Here is a 13,054-nt window from a genome sequence, read left to right as displayed (position 1 = left end):
AAATTTGTTCATTTTTGAAACCATGAACTTTAGTTAAAAATTTTGAATTATTAACTATGAACTGAACTAGTTCATTTTAAAATTTGTGAACTGTGAACTGAACTAGTTCATGTAGAAAGTGAACTCTCCCAACACTGCCGGCCAACTAAGTACAAAGATGGGGAAACAGCGTGGCAGTCAAAGTGTTAAGTATAATAATCTAAATATACTTAAAGTACCAAAAGTGAAAGTAGTCATTGTGCAAACATATAATATATAAACGTGCCGACATAACTCTACTAACACAACACAAGGTAAGAACCAGGCTGAGGTATGAAACTAAGGTTGTACCTCAAAGTTCAATATTCAAAGTGCAAAACATTTACTGACTTTAACTAAAACTCTTTTAAATGCTCATACGCCGACGCTGTAGAGTCTGACTCTGAGCGAGTGCAGAGCCTTCTAAAAGTGCGAGTGCTGCTGCTATACTATACCCGACTCCCCGAAGCCCCGCATCAGAGCGGTTGCCAGATTGGGTGGTTTTCCGCATTATTTTGAAGCCTGTTTACGGTGTGTTTTAACTGGGTTTTCAGCTGAAAGGCATATGAAATCTGGCACACTTTTGAACCCCGTTATAATACAGTGCTGAGAATGAAAGCACTTTTGAACGCCGTTATACAGCGCTGAGAATGAACGCGTTCTCAATTACGTTTATTTAGCGGAAATACAGTACGTTCAGTTCACGTTCGCCCAAAATACGAACGCGTTCACGAACGATCGTTCATTGAACACGTTCAGGTACATCACTGTTGGCCGGCGCTGTAAAGTATAGGGATTTTCACTGTGCCTTGCATTGTTTGCAGGGCTATATCTATATTCTATATTATAGTTATAGAGACAATACTATGGCTCATTTGACATTAACCATCTATCATTCAACATGTGAAAAAGAATAACATTTTTCATGGAAAGGTTCGCGTGTTATACCGTGGTGAATATTGTATAGTTTCAGAGTGATCCTGGCTAATTCCTGGTAACTGTGTTATGGAGCAATACGTTAATTCTGCCTGTACACGCTACTATTTTCACATATAATAGGTATTATGTTTCATCATGAATGCATGAAAGGGGGGGGGGTAGTTTTTGCGGCCAGTATTGCACTTTTGGGATTTCAGAATGATTCCCTATGCTATCACGAGGTCCATGGATGAATAATGAAAAAAAATTGAATAAAAGAAAAAACAACCAAAACCCCCAGAAAGCGAGTTAACCCGAGATATCTCGGGTCTGGCCATTAAAGTGTTAAGATGATACCAAAGACAATATCGTGAAACATTGACATACGTGAGTGAGGGCCCGAAATTAAAGCCCGCCACCCGCCATTGGCGACCAGATTTTAGGTTTGGCGACTGCCACTGAGAGGACCCATTTTGTGACCCATGTGGCGGGTCACAAAATAGTCATGTAAAATAATTAAAACTGCATGTGTTTTGGTCTACGACAGGCCTAATTTGTGGTTTGTTTACCGATGTCACATCCACTACTCTTCTGTCCTGACTGCCCGTGGCGCCTGCTTGCACTGTAGGGAGCTAACTAAGCTAAGCTAATTAGCGTTAGCTGCTAATCCTGGAAACGCTCAAAGCACCGTCAGCGAGTCCACAAAACCAGTTCCATTAGTGAGGAAAGGGGTTATATTAACGAGGCTTGACAACAGGGGTTCAAAGATAACTTCACATTTATTGGCTATTGGTTTATTTATATCGCTTCATGGAGCCTGGTGCTGCTTGCACTGTAGGGAGCTAACTAAGCTAAGCTAATTAGCGTTAGCTGCTAATCCTGGAAACGCTCAAGCACCGTCAGCGAGTCCACAAAACCAGTTCCATTAGTGAGGAAAGGGGTTATATTAACGAGGCTTGACAACAGTGGTTCAAAGATAACTTCACATTTATTGGCTATTGGTTTATTTATATCGCTTCATGCATCCACCAGGCTCCGTGTGTTCTGTTTACATCTTAGTCTAGTGTGTGTGACATCATCAACTACGCGACTCAGACGGAGATGCATCCAGCTGCAGGACCGCAGAACCCATACGAGGCTGCATACTATTGCTCAGACGGGGGCTCTCTCTCTCTCTCCCAATAGTATCCAGCTGCAGGGCCGCAGAACCCATACGAGGCTCCTATGCATCTCCTCTCTCGCTCTCTCTCTCTCCCCCCCTCTCCTCTCTCTCTCTCTCTCTCTCTCTCTCTCTCTCTCTCTCTCTCTCTCTCTCTCTCGCTCTCGCTCTCTCTCTCTCTCTCTCTCTCTCTCTCTACGTTCAATATGATTTAAAGCCAAACGTTACACTATAAATACTAACTGGATAGTTGATGACCATTTCATTTCATTATCTGAAATATTCTAAAATCATTAAGTCTGCTATAAGCCATTATCCCTTTGTGTGATTATTATTTTCTCAGTCAAAGTAAAAAAGAAAACCAGAGGACTCTGATGAGGACATGATTGAGGAGGTTTAAGTTAGGTTTATAAAACCTTTACATTTTATTATGTTCTGTTAAATCCTGCAAAGAGGGTAGAGTAAGGAGTCTGATGATGTTTAACAGTAGGTTATAATTTAAGCTTAAGATTGAATTGACATGTATTGATTAATCAATCATCAATCAATATATTAAAATAATTTGCTTAAAATTTTACTCTGGCCTCTTATTTAAGTGTATTCTTCAACATAATACCCCATCTACTTGAAATGTACAGATTTTTATATATATGTGACACAAAAATGCGTTTTTTTTGGCTGGTAAGAAATATGCTTGGCGGGTAGATTTTGCCCATCTACCCGCCACTGGCCGGTGAGTCAAAAAGTTAATTTCGTGCCCTGCGTGAGTCCAAAGCAGGATATGCACCAGCATCTGAAATGCTAATTCCTGAGGGGGTGGGTATACTTCATGACTTGATAATTATGATACAGATACCACTCAGGAAGGGCTATCATACCAAAATATCATCTACAGACATAGATATTTTCAAAAAGTACAAGTAAGCTTTGTCACCTTGAGTGGTACCGACAAGTGAAATTTTGGGCTCTGGCCCATGGACTAACATACATCATGTGAGTGTGTGTGCACTGAATCGCATTCCGTCATTCTGCCAGGCTGGAAAGAGCACAGGAAGAGAAGCGTAACGTGGCAGAGGAAAAACAGAACCTGGAGGAGAAGATGAGAGATGAGATTATGGGAGCGCAAGAGGAGGCCCACCGCCTCTACACGCTGAGACAGGGGGCCGTCAGTGAGCTCAGCCGGCTCCGATATGCAGAGGAGGAGCTGGAACAGGTAGAGGCACGGTAGAGGTGCTCCATGTATTAGTCCCATCCAAGTGCATATCTGTCAGTGTAATTATTTGTGGTTTCACCACGTAGTCACCACAGATAATTTGTCATGTGGTGATAGAATAGTTAAAAGAACATTTGAATTTGAGCAAAATCTCAAGGCACGCCTGAAATGACTTAAAGGGGACATATTTTAGTGCCTTCCAACAAGTTAATATAGGTCTTTGAGGTCACCTAAACCGGTCTTTGAGTTTTTTTTCTGGCAGATTATGCATTCTAGCAGCCTCTATACCTCTCTGTTTCAGTCTATTTCAGGGCTATTTCTGTGCCTGTATCGAGTGAGCTGATTTTATCGTACAAATATGATAATTATCGTACATCTAGCAGTGGTGCATAAGCCTGTGCCATCAAACACAATTCTGATCAAACTGTCAGACTACACTACACTATGACAGACTAGATCAAATATGACTCAAGATCCAACAATAGCATATCAAACTTACTGTTAAAAATCCTTTACGAGTGAGTCGCCATTTTTTACACGCACATTTTTCCAAGATCTCTTCACACGCACATACACGCACTTAATTAATTATGGCAATTGTGGCTCCAATTCTGAACGGCTCCTTTCAATGTCGCATCAAATCAAATTGCGAAAACTGCTTGGCAATAAAGTCCTTTCTGATTCTGAAGAGGGAGGGTTCTTGTTAGAGCTGACGTGCAGAAAAGGAACAATGCACATATTTCAAATTTTTCAGTGTTCTCAACCCCTCATTCTGTAAAAACAATGCAAAACGGAAAAGGCAATTTTCACAATATGCCCCCCTTTCACTAGTAGAGAACCGCTGGACTAGACTACTACTGTATATAGTGAACTTGACTGTACTTAAAAGTTTGACTGAGGTATGACATGGACTGGCTTTGTCGCCTCAGGTACGTGATGTACTGAAGCAGGCGGAGAAGGACATGCAGATCAGCTGGTCTGCTTCCGAGGCCCTTCAGCTTTGGCTACAGCTGACCCATGAAGTGGAGGTCCAGTACTACAACGTGAAGAAGCATGGCGCTGAGCTGCAGCTGAACACCGCCAAGGAGGAGGTGATGGAGAGACCATGAATGAAGGGCTGGGGGAGGGGGGGTTCTATTTAGAGATCCCATGAAATGAGAAAAGTTAAATCGACCCACCCCACCCCAGAGGAATAATTTGTGAGAAATCGGACTTCCTTTTTTTTTTATCTGCTTTTTTCTCCCATTTTAAATTTTTTTCCCATCCCAATTTCGTATCGTCCAATTCTACCCTCCCCTGTCTCGAACACTGTTAGGCCATGCCTCCCACAAGCCGGCTGCAATGTGGACGAAGCCTTACATCACGTGTTCCCTCCGGTACTTGAGGAAGTAGCCGTCGCATCTTTTCACCTGCACAGCGCGATCTCCCAGCGGCGGGGGTCTGCGTGGGAGGGACACGCCGCCCCCGTCGCTTCCTGATTCTGCTGCGCAGGCGCACCAACCGACCTGTAGGAGTCGCTGTCCACAACGTCCGATCCCCACCCACCAGCTTCCCACCCCCTAATACTGCCAATTGTATTAGTATGAACGACCAGCCAAGCTGGTAGCAATGCGGAGAGCTGGGCTCGAACCCAGCGTCTCCTGCATTAGTGGCGAGAGAAATCGGACTTACTATTTGTTTTAGTTTTTTTGATTTAGGCAAAATCGTGTATCATGATTCACGATACAAATCTATGACATGATAACGCATGAGAAGATATATATCAATATACATTTACATTTACATTTACATTTAGTCATTTATCTGACGCTTTTATCCAAAGCGACTTACAAGTTATGTACGACAAGTCATCAGGAAGGGTACAACTCTATCAGCTGAGTAACAGTGTAGGTTAGTTTATTAGGACAAGTGCATGACAGTAAGGTTAGTTAGGGTTAGATCTTTAAAAAGAATAGAATTATTTATTAATTTCTTTAATTATTATAATTTTTTTTTAATTATTTCAGATAATGGTTGAAGAAGTGCGTCTTTAGTCGACGGCGAAAGATTGGACGGGTTTCGGCTGTTCTAACTGGGGTGGGTAGTTCATTCCACCATTGTGGGGCAAGGACCGAGAATAGGCGACTTCTCTTTGATGACCCTCCCGGAGCTTGGATAGGAGTAGGTCTGAGGCGGCCAGAAGATGCAGAGTGTAGGGGTCTTGAGGGTGTGTAGTTAGAGACCATTGACCGGAGGTAGGCGGGAGCGGTTCCCTTTGCCGCATGGTATGCTAGGTCGAGGGCCTTGAAGCGGATACGTGCAGCAATGGGGAGCCAGTGCAGGTCCCTAAGAAGTGGGGTGACATTGGCCGAATATATTGCCCAGTTCTACAGTATATGGATGGAAATGTTCCTACTCTTCTGGCCGTCTCAGACCCACTCCTATCCGAGCTCCGGGAGGGTCATCAAGGAGAAGCCGCCTTTTCTCATTCCTTGCCCCACAATGGTGGAACTAACTGCCCACCACAGTTAGGACAGCCGAAACCCAATCTTTCGCCGTCGACTAAAGACGCACTTCTTCAACCATTATCTGAAATGAAAAAGAAAAAAAATATATATCTAACCCTAACTAACCTTACTGTCATCTATCTATCTATCTATCTATCTATCTATCTATCTATCTATCTATCTATCTATCTATCTATCTATCTATCTATCTATCTATCTATCTATCTATCTATCTATCTATCTATCTATCTATCTATCTATCTATCTATCTATCTATCTATCTATCTATCTATCTATCTATCTATCTATCTATCTATCTATCTATCTATCTATCTATCTATCTATCTATCTATCTATCTATCTATCTATCTATCTATCTATCTATCTATCTATCTATCTATCTATCTATCTATCTATCTATCTATCTATCTATCTATCTATCTATCTATCTATCTATCTATCTATCTATCTATCTATCTATCTATCTATCTATCTATCTATCTATCTATCTATCTATCTATCTATCTATCTATCTATCTATCTATCTATCTATCTATCTATCTATCTATCTATCTATCTATCTATCTATCTATCTATCTATCTATCTATCTATCTATCTATCTATCTATCTATCTATCTATCTATCTATCTATCTATCTATCTATCTATCTATCTATCTATCTATCTATCTATCTATCTATCTATCTATCTATCTATCTATCTATCTATCTATCTATCTATCTATCTATCTATCTATCTATCTATCTATCTATCTATCTATCTATCTATCTATCTATCTATCTATCTATCTATCTATCTATCTATCTATCTATCTATCTATCTATCTATCTATCTATCTATCTATCTATCTATCTATCTATCTATCTATCTATCTATCTATCTATCTATCTATCTATCTATCTATCTATCTATCTATCTATCTATCTATCTATCTATCTATCTATCTATCTATCTATCTATCTATCTATCTATCTATCTATCTATCTATCTATCTATCTATCTATCTATCTATCTATCTATCTATCTATCTATCTATCTATCTATCTATCTATCTATCTATCTATCTATCTATCTATCTATCTATCTATCTATCTATCTATCTATCTATCTATCTATCTATCTATCTATCTATCTATCTATCTATCTATGAAGTGAATTGAGGTAGGACCTGCTGATACCAAGTGTGCCATCCTTTGTGTGCCCAGGCAGAGAAGATCAAGAAGAAAAGGAGTACTGTCCTGGGGACTCTCCAGGTGGCTCATAGCTCCGCCCTGGACCAGGTCGATCAGAAGATCCTGGAGGCCAAGTAAGACAGAGATAATGCAAATTCTCTTTAGTGTGTGTGTGCAGCTGTGCGCGCACATAAGTGTGCATACCTGCGTTCATGAATACACATATGTGGACAAACAGGAAAAGTCTCAGTCATCGGCTGCTCATGTTAGATGCCTTGGCCATGACTGAAGGCTAATTCTTGATATTTTGCAGGTATCTATGAGAGTTAACTTAGTGGCTTGAGGATTGTGGGCCTGTCTGCGAGGAAAGCCAAGCAGCTGGCAATATTTAGTTTGATCTCCACTGTGATGGGTAGCCAGGCAGTGTGGCAGACACCATTTTTTTTTTTTTTTTTTTTTAGATTTTTTTCCCCCTCCTTTTTCCTCCGATTTTCTCCCATCCCAATGTTAGTCGTTATGCCAATTCCCAATCCCCTTCCTGGTCGCTGCGCACTTACCCCCCACAGTCGGTCTGGGAGAGTGGAGGCTACCACGTGCTTCCTCCGACACACGTCCAGCCAATCAACCGCTTCTTTTCACCTGGCAGCGCGGATTTTCACTGAGAGGGCATAGCGTGTGGAAGGATCACGCTATCCCACTTAGATCCTATCCGCGCTTAGCAGGCGCCCCGACCGAACTGTAGGAGTCGCTGTTTACAACGACCCGGACCCACCCCGCCAGCTTCTCCCACCCTCTAATACTGCCAATTGTATTAGTGTGAACGGCCAGCCAAGCTGGTGACAACCCCGACGAACGCAATCTCCGTTACGCCACCTGACCGCCCCCGACACAATGTTTTCTATACTCTCAAAAGCATATTGGAATCCTATGAATGTGTAATAATGATCTGTGGATAAAATTATGCGTGGTGGCTCCCACCCTCTAGAACTCTCTCGGCTGAGATCCACTCCTTGGTGGACTCCTTTAAGACAGCCCTGAAAACCCACCTGTTCACGAAGGCCTATGGCCCCTAGTTGTCTCCCTGTCCTCATTGGTATCATTATTTATTTTGATTATGTCTTATGTGTCTTTTTTGTTGCTTTGTAAAGCGTCCTTGGGTTATTACCATGAATGTCTTGTATCCCCTGCAGGAATTCCCTGTCTGAGGTGACATCCTGCCTGCGCGAGCGCCTCCATCGGTGGCAGCAGATTGAGCGTCTGTGTAGCTTCCCCATCTTCAGGAACTCTGGCCTGGCAACCCTGACCGCCAACCTCTACTCAGAAACCTGCAACCTGGGGCCCAGAGTGCCCATGTCCACCTACAGTTCAGTGGAGGACCTGCTGGAAGACCTTGGTTGGTAACAGGAGTGACCGGTTAGATGTCTTCACTGTTACTAGCCCCTTTCACACCGTTTAAGCCCGGCAATCTTACCCCATTTTGCCGGCATGCCGTTTGATTGATTGATTGATTGAAAACTTTATTAACAGATTGCAGAATGGGTACAATACAATACGGCTCAATACAAACAATTGTTAAGAGGATGCAGACCAGAAAAAGTCTTTTGTCTTGTTTACATCAGGGTCCCCCATTTTCAATTCATAATGACATTTATGACATACAGATATACAGTACTGTTTCATCAAGACATTTATGACAAACGATATACAGTACTGTTTCAAGTACAGTACCGTTCTGTGTGAAAGGTACAAACGCGGAATGGGGGGGGTCAAGGTTGAACAGAATGTGTTATGCCGTCTTCGGGTATGGTGAAATTACCAGGGTGGTTTTTCCCCCAGCGTCTGTGTGAAAGGGACTGCCTGGCAGATAAGGGGGTGACGTTTTTGATGATGGGGTAGTAATGCCTGGCATGCACTTGAAGATATTCCAAATCCTAACCTGATATTGAAATGGTGGTGGACCCCACACATAACGTAATATTTAACATTTCTTGTCTTTCATTTGTTAGAACGCATTGGACAATTTTGCCAAAACCAAGCACCATGCACTTGAAGATTACACTCAAGGTCTCGACCCTCTGAACCTATAATCTTGCAAGCACTGCAGGGTTTGACATTACCACCACCGCAAAACGATTTTTGCCTTTCTGGGCCTTTTCCAGTGGCGGCATTTTACTGCTTATTTGACCACCTTGTATTTTCGCTTTGGACCGTTGGAAATATTAGTAATACTTTTTGGAATGTTGTACATTGAGAGAAAATAAATAAATAAAAAAGTGTTGTCTCCTATCTCAGCTGCTCCGTTACTACCAATGTCTCCCCTACATTTTCAAAAGCCTAGACAAAGCTTGTCTTAAATGAGTTATGCATGTCATATTTGGAACACGGCTTCACAGAATTCTGTCTGAACGCACTAGGGCTGCAACGATTTATCAACGATGTCGACGTCATCGACTATGAAATTTCATCGTTTTGCATATTCATGATTGACGCATCGTATTGTTACTTGTATGTGCCTGGCGGTGGAAATGGCAGACGTTCAAAGTCATAACATGCGCAATGTGTAATCCAGCGGTTCACAAACTACGGGTGAAACAAAGTGGGGTCGCGGGTAGCTGACAGTGCATTGGCAACAACACAAGACCGCCGCCATCTTAGTTTAGGGGACAACCAACAGGTGTGTACGAGCAAAAGTGAGCTCCGTTTTTAAATAGTAGTAACATATAAACATGAAAAAGGCATGTAGGCTACTTGAAGCCTCCAGTGCACATACGCTGAGAATGGACTATATGGCGAAATAGCTAGCAGCTAACATTTATTTGCTGTTTACAACCTCACAGCCAATAATTTATTTACGATATAAATATGTGTTCCTTATTCTCACCTGTTATGAAATGGGTAGAGCAGACATACGTATGATTTGACTTGGGGGACCAGTGTCTGCTTTGATCGACTCTCCCATCTGGTATTATATAAAACTTGAGTTTTGATTTTGTTATTGGTACAAAAAGTCACACAGCAGCTCTTTGGTATTTTGATGCACTGAAGAAAATTACCCTTGATTATGTTTAATTTGCCGCTTTCCGATCCGTTTTCTGCACTAAATGAAGCGCAAACAATGTACCAGGAGCGAATCTTTCCCCCGCGCCACTGTTGCATAGCAACAACAGACAGGAAGTTGACTTCGAGAATTCCAATACACATCACACTACATCCTGCGTATGTATAATCGCGGGAGGGGGGTCTGGTCTTTTGTGTGTAACCTGGATTCGCAATGGATAGGTTTGTTGTCAGATCCCGTCTCTCTCTCTGTACGTTCAATGATTTGAAGTAGCTGTAAGACATAAATAGACATACACTTCATGGCTCATCTCCTACTCTGGGTATTCAGTAGGTGGTGTCAAAGAGGCAACTACCCATGTGACCTGAGGATACTAGTAAAACATTTTGAAATATTCAATTGCAAATAGAATCAATGGTTGTTGATTTTTCTGGTAAATTAATCGCTTAGATTAATCGACTAATCGATCAAAATAATCTACAGATTAATCGATAACAAAATAATCATTGCAGCCCTAGAACGCACACACAATGCCTTCTTTGCTAGGTTCAGTGTGAACAACCCAAAGCTGGCAGATTGGAGGGAAAAGGAGGTTGCAGCATTATGACGGGATTTCTGTGTGAAAAGGGCTACTGTAATGACCTGATGATTGTGATGAATGGTGTTGAGGCTGATTGGTTGCTATTTTTACGGTTGTTATATAAAACGATATCTCCTAATAAAATATCAGTGACATATTAATAGGTTATTTAATTCCAAGTTGGATCTGATGCAAACATTAAGTAGGGGGAAACAGTTCCACTCATTTGCTGACCTTTGACCTCTCTACAGTTCCACCAGTGAAGCGCTCCCCTCGGACTCGAGGTTCTACCCTATGTCGCTCTCGTCTTACTGGGGTCATTACCCAGCCCCAAAGCACCATGATCTCCTCCGACCCTGACCTACTGATTCCCATTCGAGCCCCGCTGCCCTGCTTTGAAGAAGAGGCGGGAATCTTCCTCAACTCTCACAAGAGACAGTATGTCTGACAACACAAAGCTGAGATAAATAGGATCATTGATTTTACATACAGTACTGCTTTGTTAGAATGGCTACACCAGTGCTTTTAGAGTGATGGCTTTCTTTATTTTTTCTTTCTTTCTTTCTTTGTCTTTCCTTGTTTGTTTGTTTGTCTGTCTGTTTCCCTTATTTTCTCTCTCTCTCTCTCTCTCTCTCTCTCTCTCTCTCTCTCTCTCTCTCTCTCTCTCTCTCTCTCTCTCTCTCTCTCTCTCTCTCTCTCTCTCTCTCTCTCTCTCTCTTTCTTTCTCTCTCTCTCTCACTGACAGACATTCCCAGGAAATATTCCCAGACTCAGACTATGCAGCTCCTGTTGGCCGTATGTTCGACTCCTCTTCCCGAAAGCTCTACCGTGATGAAATGGAGTTGTTCGGGGATGGCTCCATTAGGAAATCCTCCAGTAAAGAACCAGAACCTTCCATTGAATCTCCAGTCCGCAAAATCTCAGTTGTGGAGCTGGAAACTTCTGCTGACGTGTCCAATGAGGTTGAGACGTTGATGGACACTGCCTCAAGCAAGATATCTAGAGACAGAAGTGATGGTTCACTGGATGCCCCAGTCAGAAAGGTGCACTGCAATGATTTGGAAGCAGATGTGGCAGCTAGGAAAATATCGAGGGACACAATGGGGAGTTTGATAGACACAGCCTCAAGAAATATATATAGAGATAGACGTGATGTGTCACAAGATGTTACTGCTAGAAAGATGCTTCGAAACGAAGGTGAAATTTCAGCGGATATGGCAACTAGGAGGAGGAAGCTATCGAGAGAAATGTTGGGCACTTCGATGGACGGCGTCTCGCGACAGATGTTACGAGATGAGCTTGAGCTTCCGCTTGATTCAGTATCCAGGATGTTTACAAGAGATTCCATGGGAATGTCTATGGACTCAGGCTCTAGGAGGTTAGCTTGGGATAAAGGAGAATATCAGCTGGATTCTGCTGTGAGAGGAATGCCCAAGGACAAAATGGCAGAGACTGTTGGAACTCCAGTAAGAAGGATATCTAGAGATGAAATGGACTACTCTGCTGATGGTGCCTCCAGAAAAATGTTGCCTAGGGACAAAATGGAAGCTCTTATAGACAACTCAGCTCGTAAACTCTCCAGAGAGAGGCAGGAGCTTGGTTTAGAATCCTCAGCCAGTAGGAGGATATTGAGAGATGAACTTGAGATGTCCAATAGCTGTCTCAGACGAAGAATATCAAGAGATACGATTGACAGTTCCATAGACACACCTACAGGAAAAATCTCTTGGGATAAAGTTGATCTCCCCATGGAACTACCAAAACAGCTGATATTGAGGGAGGAGTTTGTTGCATCCGAGACAGGTTCATGTCCCGGTCGATTGGGACAGCCGGACCTCACCATGACCTCCTTTGTACCAAGGAAACCACCGTCTGAACTAGTCAGCCCTGGTCCTTTAAGCCAGCTGGTGTACGATGGAATCCTGGAAAAGTCCTGTGCTCCTGTGGCTACTACCCCAGCCGGCCCTAGTGGCCTCTCTGCCTCAACACCCAATCTGCCCCACAGCACACTAACAGGAGAGGGGGAGCTACCGCCACTGCCACCACTAAGGGTCTCCCCGTCTCCCAGTGCGTCACCCACTGCTGTGCGCGAGGAGAGGAACAAGGAGAAAGAGAAGATCAAGAAGTCTTCCAAACTCAAGAACCTGTTTAAAAAGAAAAAAAATGCAACTTCAGAAAGACCCCAAAGTGGCCTACAGAAGCTCTGACTGTCAGGTGGGATGAAACGTTCTTAGCATTGTGTTGAACTAGGAAGTCTCGGGAGAACCCAGGGGTGAAATGACATGAACATTTGTCTGAAGACATCATCCTGTCTTAGCCTGGAGTTTCTAAAGCTGGAGCCAGAGTCTGGATTCACGTTGCTGCTGAATGAATTTTTTTTAATTTATTTGAGAGAGAAAAAGAAGAAAGATACGAATGCCATGTTTAGA

At 42.7% G+C, this 13,054-nt stretch overlaps 1 protein-coding gene across 1 annotated transcript in view; it reads left to right on the top strand.

The window, feature by feature from the left end:
• Nucleotides 1-12,832, top strand: part of LOC311231472 (stromal interaction molecule 2-like) — a gene marked incomplete at its 3' end in the record, with an annotated part of 56,219 nt that extends 43,387 nt beyond the window's left edge. The window contains 6 exon segments of the mRNA XM_084318072.1: nt 3,131-3,308; nt 4,238-4,399; nt 7,021-7,121; nt 8,178-8,380; nt 10,877-11,063; nt 11,371-12,832. Coding sequence (XP_084174198.1) covers nt 3,131-3,308; nt 4,238-4,399; nt 7,021-7,121; nt 8,178-8,380; nt 10,877-11,063; nt 11,371-12,832 — 2,293 coding nt within the window.
• Between the last annotated feature and the right edge of the window lie 222 nt (nt 12,833-13,054).

This window comes from Notolepis coatsorum (genome assembly GCF_963971535.1).
Source record: "Notolepis coatsorum genome assembly, chromosome: 7".
Taxonomy (NCBI): domain Eukaryota; kingdom Metazoa; phylum Chordata; class Actinopteri; order Aulopiformes; family Paralepididae; genus Notolepis; species Notolepis coatsorum.
Note: the sequence above shows the minus strand (reverse complement) of the source record. Positions and strands in the feature narration are given on the sequence as shown.